The sequence below is a fragment of the Pleurodeles waltl genome, chromosome 4_1, assembly GCF_031143425.1.
Source record: "Pleurodeles waltl isolate 20211129_DDA chromosome 4_1, aPleWal1.hap1.20221129, whole genome shotgun sequence".
Classification (NCBI taxonomy): Eukaryota; Metazoa; Chordata; class Amphibia; order Caudata; family Salamandridae; genus Pleurodeles; species Pleurodeles waltl.
This window is the reverse complement of record NC_090442.1, coordinates 229,812,978-229,826,255: the sequence shown is the minus strand read 5'-3', so window position 1 is coordinate 229,826,255 and position 13,278 is coordinate 229,812,978. Positions and strand designations below refer to the sequence as shown.

Here is a 13,278-nt window from a genome sequence, read left to right as displayed (position 1 = left end):
AGACATCTCAGCCGCGCTGTAGCCATCCCCACCCAGCCGCAAATCGAATCAGCTGCGAGGACAAGTAGGAACAGATAAGAAGAAACAGAGGGAGAAAATCCAACAAGAAAACAAACAAAACATCTGCCGCCCCCGCCCACTCTGGCCCCCACAATTGAGCCAGACCTCCCAACCCACCCCTACCCAAAATTATATCCCTCCTAATATCAATGGACATCTTTATTGGACTCATCCAATGGGGCACTGGTGTGGCTATCAGTTTTCCACCGTAGTATGGGTGTTTGGGCAGGAGCCTCCATATCACAAGGAGTTCAACTGTCCGGTGATCACCGAAGCGCAGTTCGCACGCAGGTCCCAGCAGGTTACAGATCGCAATCAAGGACCGCAGGCGCCCCCCGGAAAAAGCTGTTCTCATTCATTATCACAAAGGGTGTCTCCACCCTCCTCATTATCCTGTGGGCAGTCCGGGATCACTTTTTTGGGAATGGTTTTCGCATATTTTGCTGCCTGTTTTGGGTCTGTGAAATAATGTAGTTTGTCTTTATGCTGCACATGTAACTTAGCTGGGTAGATGAGGGAGTATTTAGCGTCTGTTTGGCTCAGAGTGCACTTAATCTGGAGGAATGCCCTGCGGGCCACCTGCACACCAGGAGTGTAGTCAGGGAAGACGCTGAGTGCATTGTTATTGTAGACTATGGGTAGGCGCTCACAAGCAAGGCCAAGTACTGTGTCTCTGTCTTTGTAGTTTTGCAAGCACGCAATGACAGGGCGCGCCGGAACCCCAGGCCGCGGTTGCGGGCCAAGCAACCTATGCACCCGATCCACCACCAGCACCAGGGAAAGCTCACCAGGAAAAAGTACGGACAGCATAGCCTCCACATAGTCCTCCATGTGCCCCATGTCTGTCGACTCTGGTAGACCTAAGATACGGATATTGTTACACCTAGAGCGGGCTTCACGGTCTTCGTTTTTATTCCGGATTGCTTCCAGCACCCGCTCCATTTGTAGTAGCTGTTCGCCTTCCCCGCGTCGACTGTCCTCCAAGTCTGAAGTATGAGATTCCACCTGCTCAAGATGAGTATCATGGTCACCTACCCTTTCTTTTAAGCGATCCATTTGCTCCGTTGGGTGATCTAGCTTAGCGTCTATACCCGCCAGGCTATGCTTAAGGTCTAGAAACATAGCTTTCCCTGTGGTCGACTGAGAGCCTTCTTCTTGAGGTAGATCGTGCGTTGACTTGTTCGCCTGGCTGCATTTTTTCCCCCTCAAATGTGAGCTTAGGTTGTTTATGGTCAGCTTTCCCCATCGTAACAGGAGCCCACTCTGGGGGGGGCACACAGTTTGGGGTCAACGACTTAATCGCTCACTTCAGCACCAGTCACTTCCCAGCGTTACCTCACAATGTGGGCAGGGGGGCGCTCTACGTTGTCACCAGAGGTCCCCTAACAAGTCGCCGGGCAAGCCACCTGCTCTTCTTTTGAGCCCTCAGGTGGATTCTGGCAGACTGGCCCCCCACTCTCTCATCAGAGCTCTGGGTCATCCAATCTTCTTCTGCTCCTGCAGGCAGTCTGCTAGCTCCTGCCCGCAGCAGCGGGCGGTGCTTACACTCATTTTATCTCACCCCCCCAGTAGCCACGGAAAAGGTAACATGTCACGGGGACAGGGGCAAACGACTCAGCGCTTACCAGCAGCACAGCATCTCCACCAAGAAAAGGGGCATGCCACCCGATGTAGTCAGCGGGTCCCCCGCCAGCCATCTGCAGCCCGCACCCGGGGTGCAGAGCCAGGCCGAACGTGCCGCTACTGGCTCGACTCCCAGGCCCTGCCGCGCCGGCGCACCCACCTGTGGGGCCCTGCAGTCCGATCCCTGCAGCCGGTCCAGCCCTGCAGGTGCCCAAAGCCTGACCTACTCAGGTGACTCAGGGGCACCGCGGCCCCAGATCTCCAGTCCTCTTCGTCCAGCTCCTACCTAGAAGGTTTCAAATTGATCTGTCAAGTAGGGGGCTAGGAAAAAGGGAGGGGGAAGGATCCCAAAACACTTTTATAACCATGTAATTCCATTGGAAAAATTAGACAATGATACAGAAAACATGGATGAACAGAAATAAACTAAGTTTAGTTTAAAGATATATCTTTATTCAGAAAGTGCTTTTTTAAATTTGGTTAAATCCATATAGCCTTTTTAAGGAAATTAGGCTTAAATAATAGAGATATCTGGACAGTTGGTCCTGCAGGACTTAGAAAGGTTTACTGTGGGACCATAAAATTAAAAAAAAGCTTTTTGATTGGTTGCAAAGACTTTTTTTCCATTGGCTGTTTCAGTCCCACTTGGCACCCTTAGGATCCCTGTGTTCTGTGGGGCCAAGCACTGTCATTGGCTGACCACAATTTGAAAGACATTGTTGTGGCAACTATTAAAGGACACAGGAACTCTGTCTACATGTTCCAAAACTTAACAATAAAAGATGTAATGGGGGCAGGTTAGTGGTACCCTGACCCCCTGGCCTTTATTTTAGGTCCCAAGGGAATCCCTTTGGGGACAACTAAAAAAAAAATTAATTCGGTCCATCAATCCCCAGGACTGTTGTGAGACATTCTGACAGCTCTTGTGAGAGTCCTACGGGACCCAGCGCAGATCCCGTTGTAGTCCCACGGGACTCTAGTGGAAGTCAGCACAGATCCGCTATGCATGTCCTGCTGGACCAAAGTAAAAAACAAGGAAGAATGTGGGGTGGGGGTGCATAGATGGTGGCCTTATAATAGGGGGATTGAACCCCTGTAGGGGTTGGAGGCAGGGCCTGGCCACAGGTGTGTCATTATTGTGTGTCAATATGTAGGGAATATGAAAATTGTATGTTGCAGATAAGACGTTATGTGAAATGATGAAGCCAAAAAATTGGATGATATATAGAAAAATTGATGAATCCTAAAATAATTTCATGTTGATTTGTCTTTTGCAATGTGGAAACATTTGGGATAATATTGAACAATGTAATGATGTTTAGTAGAAGGGCCTATTAGGAGTTAATCTGTGGGTTTAATGAATGTGTTCTTATGAATGTGTTTAAAAAAGGTCAATAACGTTCTCTAAACTTCAGTAAACTTACTTGATTGAAGTAATCTGAAAATTCACTACATTGCAATTGTTGTTCATGGTACACTACAGTGCAGAAAGGACTATAGCATTTTTGATGTGCATATATAGAATGAAGAACTAAAAGGCCAACATTTAATTCACAACTGATCAAAACAACCTGTGAAAATAGACATTTACTTTTATGTTTCTCAGGTCCCAAGGCAAAAAGGACGCAGCAGTGGCCCTGCTCAGAGATTCCATAAAATTTGGCCCACAATTTGCAGATGCTTATTCAAGTCTTGCTTCGCTGTTAGCGGAACAGGTAATCAAAAGCTTTTTGGCTTCCCATGCATTTTGACTACAATTTAAGCATGCCTGCTTCACAAAATAATGCATTGCAATTTTTTGTATTTTACTCACATTTGTAAGTAATGGCTTGATTTAACTCAGAATTTAACTGATAATTGCAAATGCACATTCAAATATGCATTTTTTGTACATTCGCATTCCAATTGTTTAAAATCGCCTTTCCTGATAAGATTTTAGGATTTGCAATGTTGTTTCTCAAAAGCAAGATTAGAGGTCACCTGAGACAGAGGTTTTGTGTATGTTATGGGATTCCTGCACACACCATCGGTACATGAGTGTTTGGAACACAGGCAAAGTATATGTTTTGTCTTCTGCCCTTCTCCCCTTGTTCCCGCTGCAAAGTTATTTTGAGGCCACTTATAACAATCGCGCACCTTCTTGTGCCCTCCTGTGCTGGTGCAACTAGGGGCTTCTTGTAATTGCCTAAATGAACAGGTGACTTATGTCACATGCCAAGCAAACACTGTGGGTTTTCAGCCCTGACATTAGTTTTGAGATACAGGTTCTGTGGGACAGTACCAAATCCTCTGGATCTTTGTGAAAAAGTAACATTTACTCCTAGCCATCTCTGATATGAATAGGGAAGGTCGCCAGCTCAGTATCTCTAGGCAGTTTCATCAGTGGTCTGATATGGATGCAGAATCACAAGTGAGCTAGGGAACAACTTTATAGATCTCCACTTCCTGTGAAATCTGGCTTAGATGTGACAAGACATCTGCCAGGATTCTGAAATGATGGCATCCATCACTTTCCCCGAACCTCAGGACAGGTAGAAGAAACTTGCTCCGTAGGAGGAAATCTAGGGAAAATGGAGGTAAGGGATCTGAAAGAGAGGCAAAGAAAACAGACCATTCTTCAGTACTGGTTCTTTGTTAGCGTCTCTCTAACATCAGGCAAGATGAAATTCAGGTCTCCATACTACATCACAGGAGAACTGGATTACTGAATTTTAAAGCAGTTTTTACAGTATCAGAGCAAAACCACTGAAATATACCTTACCAGTCTCCAGTGGTGGCTGGTGACATTTGAAAATAGTGGGTCGTAAAAGTTCAAAGTGTCCTGTGAGAAACGTCTGAAAAAAGAGTGGTCAAATGGTGCATTTTCAAGCCAATTTGAGAAAGCAAGAAGGTTAATACAGCAACTGTGAAAGTGTACTTGAAATCAATAAAGAGCTTTCGTATGATAATGATATATGTGGTTTTATTTACATCATCTTTACAGCACAGTGTGCAGCCAAAGCTGTCGAAAACTATCAAGAGTTGCATTGGGATTTGGTTTGCATCGCACCCAAACATGTAAAAATGATATACAACATGCCACATAAACTTCCTTTACTCGCAAAACATTCTGCATAATGAGCCACAAAATTTAGTCAACCATGCCACAGAATTTCCTCCTTAAAGCCACTTATTTCCAGTACCTGGGTTCTTGGGTCAGAGAAAGTTGACTTGGATTTGACTATTACAAATATAGGAAATACAAGATGAGAATACGTCAATGGGAGATCCTCTAAAGGTAACATGTGGAGGAAGAGGTAGGCGAGTTAGAGTCTGGTTTATTTGTTTGCCCAGACAGGACAGAAAGGGGACTACAAGGTGTAGGATTCACATGGCATCCGTACTGATAGGGATTTTCTAAGAGCGCTTTTTCTGTGGAAGCATAAACTCAGGATTCAGAACGGAGCACTGTGGTTAGGGTTGACTTTACAAATAACAATTGGTTTCTACCCAAACAAACTTTTTTTGAGCAAAATTAGGATAATCAAAGACTGGGAAAAAAAACATAACTTTCTAACCTGTGCAATGCAGTTTGCATTCAACTCTTTCATAACAGTTCATAGCTCACAGTGCAAGATTATGATTGTAACTTTTGAACTGCACAGTAACAAAAGGTTCTCTGTGACTAAAGCAGTATCCCACTGAGCACTGCACATAAAATACTGTTCTGTGATCTGCATGGTATACATTCTTTGCAGAAGGCGTATTAACTCTCTGAGCTACTTTAGATGAGTCAAAACTGTCACTAAACAAAGCTCTGATCCCTCTCCAGCAGATACATTAATCACCAGAGTTGTCTCAGCACTTTTATTGTTGCCTGAAAACTGTCGGATATGCAATGAAGTCTGCAGTGTTCCTTTAAAACTACTGCACTGCTAGAAACCCGGACCCCAGTACCAAAACCGATTCCCCACACTTCCAGCCTCCCAGGGAAATGCCAGATTCACTGTATAGCCAGCCCGCCCTCTATGGCATGGGTTAATGCAGGGAGCATTATGATTCATGGTAAATGCCAGTCAAAAGAAAACTCTCCCTTGGAGTCCATTTAGAAGGCTCCTACGTGAAGCAGAAGGTAATAGTTCAAGAAGTGTGCTTAAATTAATGCAGCGCTGCCGACTTAATGACCGGTTTCAAGGAGCACATTTCTATTCATATTGTTCCCAGCTTTCACTCTAGTAACTTTTAATACCCTGACAATTCTTGCGTAAATTACAGCAAGAATTATCAAGATATTAAAAGTTTCTTCAGCAAAAGCTCAGAACAACATGGATGAACATTTTCAGAATATGCACAATCCCTTATGCTAGCTCAACTGCAAAACGGAGTTCCCTCAGACAATGAGGTATTGAAGAGTCTAAACAAAAGGGCCTTCTGCCGCCACGCGCCTTCGATCTGCGCTGTTCCATCACTTTTAAAGAATAGGCCAGACCAGTGAATACATTCAACCTTCCGATAAGGGAAAATGGGAATATCAAGGTATTGCTGTTATTATGTTTCCACTTTCATCCACGAGGGCGGCGGGGCTCCATCGAGTGTGTTGAAAAAGCTCTCAGTTTAACTAAGTGCTGGGCAGCCAGAAGTCTGCCTGGCAGTTTCGAAGTCCATAGTTTAAGGAGATTTTGCTTTATTGGCACTGGAAAGCAGTTACATTAATTTTTCATTCCCGAGATGATCAGCGGCGGAGAGGGGGTATGTTCCTGGCTTGACTCACACTCATCTTGGGTTAAAAACAACATAATTTTTAAATCATAGTTGTTTCAAGTTGAAACAACTATGATTAAAAAATAATGTCACATTTGATTCTATTTTTGGGAAACGCCTGACGTCGAGAAGAAATATTCCCAGGCCACAACGCAAGTGAGTGACATTATTTAGTATATTTAAACATGAAGCCGGAGGGGGGTCACTGTTACTTCACCTGTTGTTTGTTTCATTTGCTGCAAATCACTAACTTACCTGAGTGGAAGGAAGCACAAAGCAGCTTTTTTATTCAGATCAAGTTGTGTGGCCTAAAAGGAGAAAGACGGCTTCTTCTCACCCCGTAATGTACCGTGTCTCTGAGTCAATCCAGATGCTGCTCCTGCTGTTACAGCAGCGCCTGGATTGGCTGCGGCAGACAACCTCAGAGCTCATTACTGAGACTGAGGGCTGTGGTTTTCAGTCATCCCTGGCTCTGAATAATCAGGTAGAGAGAGACTCTGAGCGGCTTCTAGTACGCATGTCGGTCTGGCCAGGGAGAGAGTCATCAGTCCAGCCCGACATGCGCACTTGGGTCCCAACTCTGAAAATGTCAGTAATATTGTTAAGCCCCACCCCCTCAGGCTTGCACTGGCTACAGCAACCGGCCCGGCAACAGCAAAATCAGATAACACTGTTGTAGTTGTCAACTCACATTTAGTTGGGAGGGTGGCAAGATTGTCGAGTAGGGAAGTGGTGTTTCAGTCGTTGTGGTCCTCAAAGTGGAAATTCATGTCACCCAGGAGGAGGTAGTCAGTGGATGTCAGGGTGTGGAAGGGACCAATGTCTACAATGGCGTTGATGAAGGCTGGGTGGGGGCCGAGTGGTCTGTAGACCAGGGTGCCAAGGAGGGAGGAGTTGTAAGTGGCGTGGATCAATAAATGTAGGCGTTCCATTGTAGTGCAGTGTTCCTCCATGTTGACCGTGATGCAGATGGAGGACTTGTGTACAATGGCCAGTCCTCCACTTGGAGGGGAAGGCCGGCCCTGCCTTAGGATTGCAATGGCGATATCTGGTCCGGAGGTAGGGTTGGTCCAGATATTGCTTAGGAATGCAATGTCTGGAGGGGCAGAGTTGATTAGGTCCCAAAGTTCGGTGGTGTGCTTATGGAGGGAGCATATATTGAGAAGGAGACAGTTGATGAGGTTGTGGTGGGCCTCATGCTTTCAGGTTTGGGGTGTTCCAGTTGTTTGTTGTGGCTGAAACTGAGGTTGCAGTTCTGGCAGGAAAAAAGTGCGTGGGTGTACTTAGGAGATGCAGTGGATTAGGTGATGAGACGTTCAGTGTTAAGGCAGTGGAGGGTCTTGGCGTCGTACTGGAGGGTGGCCAGGGGAATGGCTTATCAGAGATTCATAGTTCCTGGTACTGTGTGCGGTCCTGGCATGGACGGGCGCAGACGGGTTTGCCTTTGGTGCGCCAGAGGCACCCCAGCAGCGCACTAGCTGTTTGGCTGCGTAGCAGCCGCCATTAAGAAGGGGAGGGGGGCGTGGGTGTGGTCAGCTGGGAGGGTGAGAAAAGCGCTTTGCAGGGGAGAGGTGTGTGGGGCCGCAGAAGCAGCAGCCACGTGGGAGGAAGAGGGAAACAGAAATGACAGAAAAATAAGAGAAGAGACAGAAAAAAGAAAAAAGAAATAAAAACAGAGGTAAAAGGCAGAAGTATAAAAGCAGGAGTAAGGAGAGACAGAGAGAGACAGAAGATACTTACTTGTAGATGGCCACTAGGCCACTGGGGATGAGGCGCAGGCAGGAGCCTGCAGATGGAGTAGAGCCTCGAACTTGAGAGTCAGGCAGGCTCAAGGGAGGGACAGCAGCAGGAGGAGTTGGGGAGGGCAACAGACGCTGACCATGAGGTCATGGATTTGCCCTCTCACAGCATTGTGGCCGCCATTAAGAAGGGGAGGAAGGCGGGGGTCCAGTCAGTTGGGAGGCGGGGGCGGGAAAAGCGCTTTGCGGGGGGCGGGCCGTAGGGGCAGCAGCGGCATGGGAGAGGACAGAAAGACAGAAAAATAAGAGACAGGAAAAAGAGAAACAAAGTAAAAACAGAGGTAAAAGGCAGAAGTATAAAAGCAGGAGTCTGGCAACTCTGCAATGATATCAAGCAGAAGTGGACCAGAACACTCCCAACAAGCAACACAAGAAGAAGGTAGGTCATAGGCAAGGCGAGAGGAAACACATAAAGGCAAATTAAAGCAAACGCGGAGGTGTGACGATCGGGTGAGAATTGAGACAGCATCGAAATACGCATTCCACTATGGAAATTGTTGCCAGGCGCAGACTGCATGGAAACTCAGCCTGTTCTTCTGACTGCCACTATTGTCGCAGAAGTGTTATTGCCAGACCCGGGAATGTGATGTGCAATAGCAGGTCAGCGGTCCAGTCTAGGCTTGTCGGGGAAGCATTCTATCTCTCTGTCCTCCAAAGTCTCCATGTGGTACCCTTTGGGATGCAATGGTGCTTCCTCGGTAACTTATGTGCACTGAGTGGCATGTGTACAGGCCAAACCGTTAAAATCCATTTGTCTCGCTCGTTGTAAATCCTGCAGCAGAAATTACTACAGTCACAGTGCTCATGTGTCCAATAGGATGGAATAAATGAGCAGGTCAAAAGTTGTAACTAAATTCAACAGAGCAGGGACAGGTGACGCTCAAGCAGTAATAGCCAAGCTCCCATCTCTCCATATCATTAGAACAGTGTCAGTCCTGTGAGGAGGGCGGAACAGTAGCTGGCAGCAACCGAGAAGGTCACGCTTTTCTAAGACGTTCTGCAGCTGGATTACCTTCTGAACAACTTGATTTCTGACAGCCCCTATCCTGGCGATTCATTGCACCTACAGTAGGTACATATTTCCGACATCGGTGTCATTGCTTGGTAATTGCTCAGTTGAGAAGTGCTGTGTATAACTCATAGGGCCCTATTCTCAAAGGCAAATGCAGTCCTAAACATAAGTTTACAACACAACATACCTTTTCCATCCACGGTGGGATTTTTAACAAGCATAAATGCATTTACTAGTGCAAACACCATACAGCCGGGCGGAGGTGGTCATGCCAAGGGAAGGTTTGCCTTGTTAGCTTCTGAATGTCCCTAAACATGTTCGTGGGCATCCTTAAACCTTCCCACAACCCCTTTTACCCTGGGAAATGGCCAGAGATTTACGAGGACTGCAGTAATTTCCCTGCTTCGGTGAAAAGGGGTATTAGAAAAACACCAGACTTGCCGAGGGCCCAGGAAAAGGGCTTTCTTAATGGACAAACTCTTTCCCGTGGAGAACTGTGCACAGCCTGAAGAAGAGCCCTTAGGGAAGCCACATGACATTCCCAGAAAATACTCCTGGAAACCTGCACCTGGAGCCTTTTTTCAGGTGTACGTTTGTGAATTGCAAAAGAAAGTAAGGGTGTGTTAAGGTGGAGAAATAATCACACATAATTCAATGCGTTTATTTGTGAATGTGGGACCACTGTCTATTCAGCATTTTACTTAATATCATGGTATCGGTCATCATTCCTTAACGCCTGCAGAAAAAGCTAAACAAAGGTTCACTTGTTTTCTTATTGATGGGGTCTCTGCTCAGCTATTTGATGTATTATTTAATGATTTCACTCTTCAGTTTCAAAGTGTGCATTTTCATCATCTTTGCTTTTCACAGTTCTTAATTACTTTCAGTAGCTCAGATGAAGATATTTTTTCCTGACAGAATACAAATAAAGTTACATTAGTGTTCCCATGTGTGGATCCGGCTACGGACAGCTGTAACCTCTCTGAAGGATATCATGTCATCACTGCTTCAAAGGATTACAACTAGAAGTTGAGAGTGAGAGAGGGTTTTTTGTCACTCCCTTTCCTCCACTGGTTTTATGTGTTTTTCGTAGATTGCCATCGCTTAGAATGGCTGTCCATCAAGGAGATAGCATTTTGTGGATGGTTGCTTTGCCACGTTTGTTCTTCCATTCTGTTTAGTTAATGGGGCATCAAGTGATCCTATGGTCTGGATCCTTCAAGACTCGTAACGTGTAATTGACAGTCACTGTATCATAAAGACAGATCCAGAATTAGCACCGCTCTGGCAACAAGCAGGTCGACAAAGTATCCTAAATGTATTTACTAAACAGCGCAAAAGATGTTTTGCTCTGGAAGGGCGCCTGTTTTGAGGGCAAAATGCCCTTTTGCTGCTTTGCATCGATTTGTGTCAAGGAAGCAACACTGGGACATTCCCGGGGCCGTCAGCACAAATGGCCATTGCTTTTGGCCCAAAGCCCACTGTAATGAAATAACCAGAAGTGTTCTTGAAGAAGGTGCTAATAAGAGAAAATATGCTTATTTCTTTAAGAAAACATACATTGCCTGTATTCTGTGCTGCAGTGCATAGCTCACATTCAGTGCATGGGATTTTTCTGAGTTTGTCTAGGCATAGGAATTTATATTGAAAGGGTTTTTTCCTGTATAAATCCAGTGCTAGACATCCCACGCTCATCTCAGCAACAAGCAGCCTATTTGTGCACCAGCCAAGGGGATAACAGCATCAGCAGGCCAATCTTAGTAAACATGGCTCTGTGCAGTGTTGTGCCGCTTGTGTAGTGCAGCGGAATTTGGTTTATTACATTGAGTCCCATGCATAATTAGTAAATCTGATCACTCTTGTGCATTTGTGCTGCCATGATAATGTACTGACCGAGTTAGCTTTTTTTTGTTGGCATTATAAATAAGTGCGGTCACACAGCCTTCCCTAAAGATGCAACAGCAATACCTGCTTTTCGTTCATGTTTCACCTCTTTTGTTCTTTGACAAAGTAAAGGCAGTGCTTAATTTGAGCCGGTGGCTTCCAGTGCAGAGCGCCGGCACTTATTTTTGAGAGCCATAACTTATTAATCTACCTCAAGCATTTAGTGGGAGCATAAGACACATATGGGAAAGACGGAGGAAGAGAAAAACGTCACAATGGGAGAAAGCTGCAAGAGTGAGCAGAAGGGGCAGGGAGTGTCTGTAAATAAATTAAAGTGACCCGAGATGGCTTCAGGATTATGCTGCCTCAGTATTCCGCGCTCGCACATTTAATTGCAGCAACTGTGAGTTTCAGAGGAAAGCTTTGGGCACCAGCACGTTTTCATTTACAAATTAAGCAATGAGCAAACATAAACACGTGCACACGCATATACTTTCCGAAGAACGCAACAAAAATACTCCTCATCTATTTGTCACTGCTGTTGCCTTGTTGATATTAAACAACCCATACACTGTTCTTGCTGAAAAAATGAATACATACCAATTAATAAAAACCACCTGCTTTGCAAGCTGGCCATGCACTTTTCACTAACACTAAACCCTGTTTTTTTACTTTTGAAGTATCTTCATCAGATTAATTGATTGATTTAGTTTTCTGAACAGCACATTCCTATAACAGTCCATTGGGACCAGAAAATGAAAATGAAATGAAGAGATGAATAAAGAGAATACTTTTTTAATCAAGGTGCAGTGGTGAGGCCCTTAAATGCATAGGTACCACCTCTGAAGTAAATGCATACTTACAATGAAAGCAAAGGAACCTACAAAGCTTGCAGTACATCCTCTGGATACCTGGGCAGGGACAGGACATCCTGTATCCTGAGCGGGGCACAGAGAATCCAAGAAGAGGGCTGTAACATCTTCTTGAACAGGAATTAAGATCAATATATAGAAGTATACAGGGCCGGCTTTAGCACTGGTGGTGTCCGGTGCCACAGTAATTTTTGCCTCCACCCCCTTACCTGGCCCCTCCTACCCCCAAAACCTCCTATTCAGATTCCCTCACTACCGCCAGGCAAAAGTGCCCTTCATTTCTCCAGAGCCCACCTCTCAAATACATTTCATTTGTTTTAAAGCACTGGCGAAGACTGGCTTTGCTCATAACAATATATATCTGCCCAAACAAACCCTTTTTAGCAACATTACAAATAGATGATAAAAAACTGGGGAAAAAATATAACGCTGTAAGCTATTTTATGCAGTTTGCATGCAGCTCTTTGAGAACAGTTCGTAACAGTCAGTGTTCAATATTAGGGTTGTGACTTATGAACTGCGGTAACAAAAGGACCTCTGTGACAAAAGCAGTAATCCACTCAGAAATCCACATAAAATACAGGTCTGTGATCTGCACTGTACGGCTTCTGGGCAGCAGGCATATTAACCTTCTGTGCTACTTTATGGCGAGTCCAAGCTGCCACTAGACAGAACGCCAATGTCTCTCTCTAGCAGGAACATCAATCACAAGAGTTATCTTGACATTTTTGTTGCTGCCTAAAAGCTGGAAGCATAAGGAACTCTGCAGCAGGTGCCCCCCTCCAGGTCAGCTCCCAGTGCGGCTGCACCAGTCGCACTGCCCTAAAGCTGCCCCTGGAAGTACATGGTGTTTCCAGGAAAGCAAGGTAGGAACAGCATTAATGTCTTAATGTGTGTCTGACCAGCTGCCTCAAGATTCTGACTTTTTCTACACAAATAGCCGTGTAAGTTGTCCTCACAATCCTGTGGGACATGTAGCTGTATCTCGGTGTACTTGAGGTTAAGAAGGATTTTAAAGATTTAAACATTACTGACGCCTACCTATAGCAGAAGATATTTTACTCACAATTAAGGTATTTTGGCAAAAAAAAATCAATATTTATTTGTGGAATACAGCAATGCGATGCCATTTGTGTAACTTTTAAATAAAGAAGCATCAGAAAAGCTGCACTACATCAATGCTTAGTGGAATAATACCCTTCTTGAGTACTAGCATCAGTACCTTCACTATGATGAAACATTGCTGGCTGCCACATCTCAAACCTCTGCCCGTGCACTGTGCCACATG

General features: G+C 45.2%; 1 protein-coding gene across 1 annotated transcript in view; it reads left to right on the top strand.

Moving 5' to 3' along the window:
• The window catches only part of TMTC1 (transmembrane O-mannosyltransferase targeting cadherins 1), a 958,188-nt gene that overhangs the window by 837,706 nt on the left and 107,204 nt on the right, over positions 1-13,278 (top strand). The window contains exon 13 of the mRNA XM_069228190.1: positions 3,290-3,398. Within this exon, the coding sequence (XP_069084291.1) occupies positions 3,290-3,398 (109 nt within the window). The remainder of the gene's footprint in view (positions 1-3,289; positions 3,399-13,278) is intronic.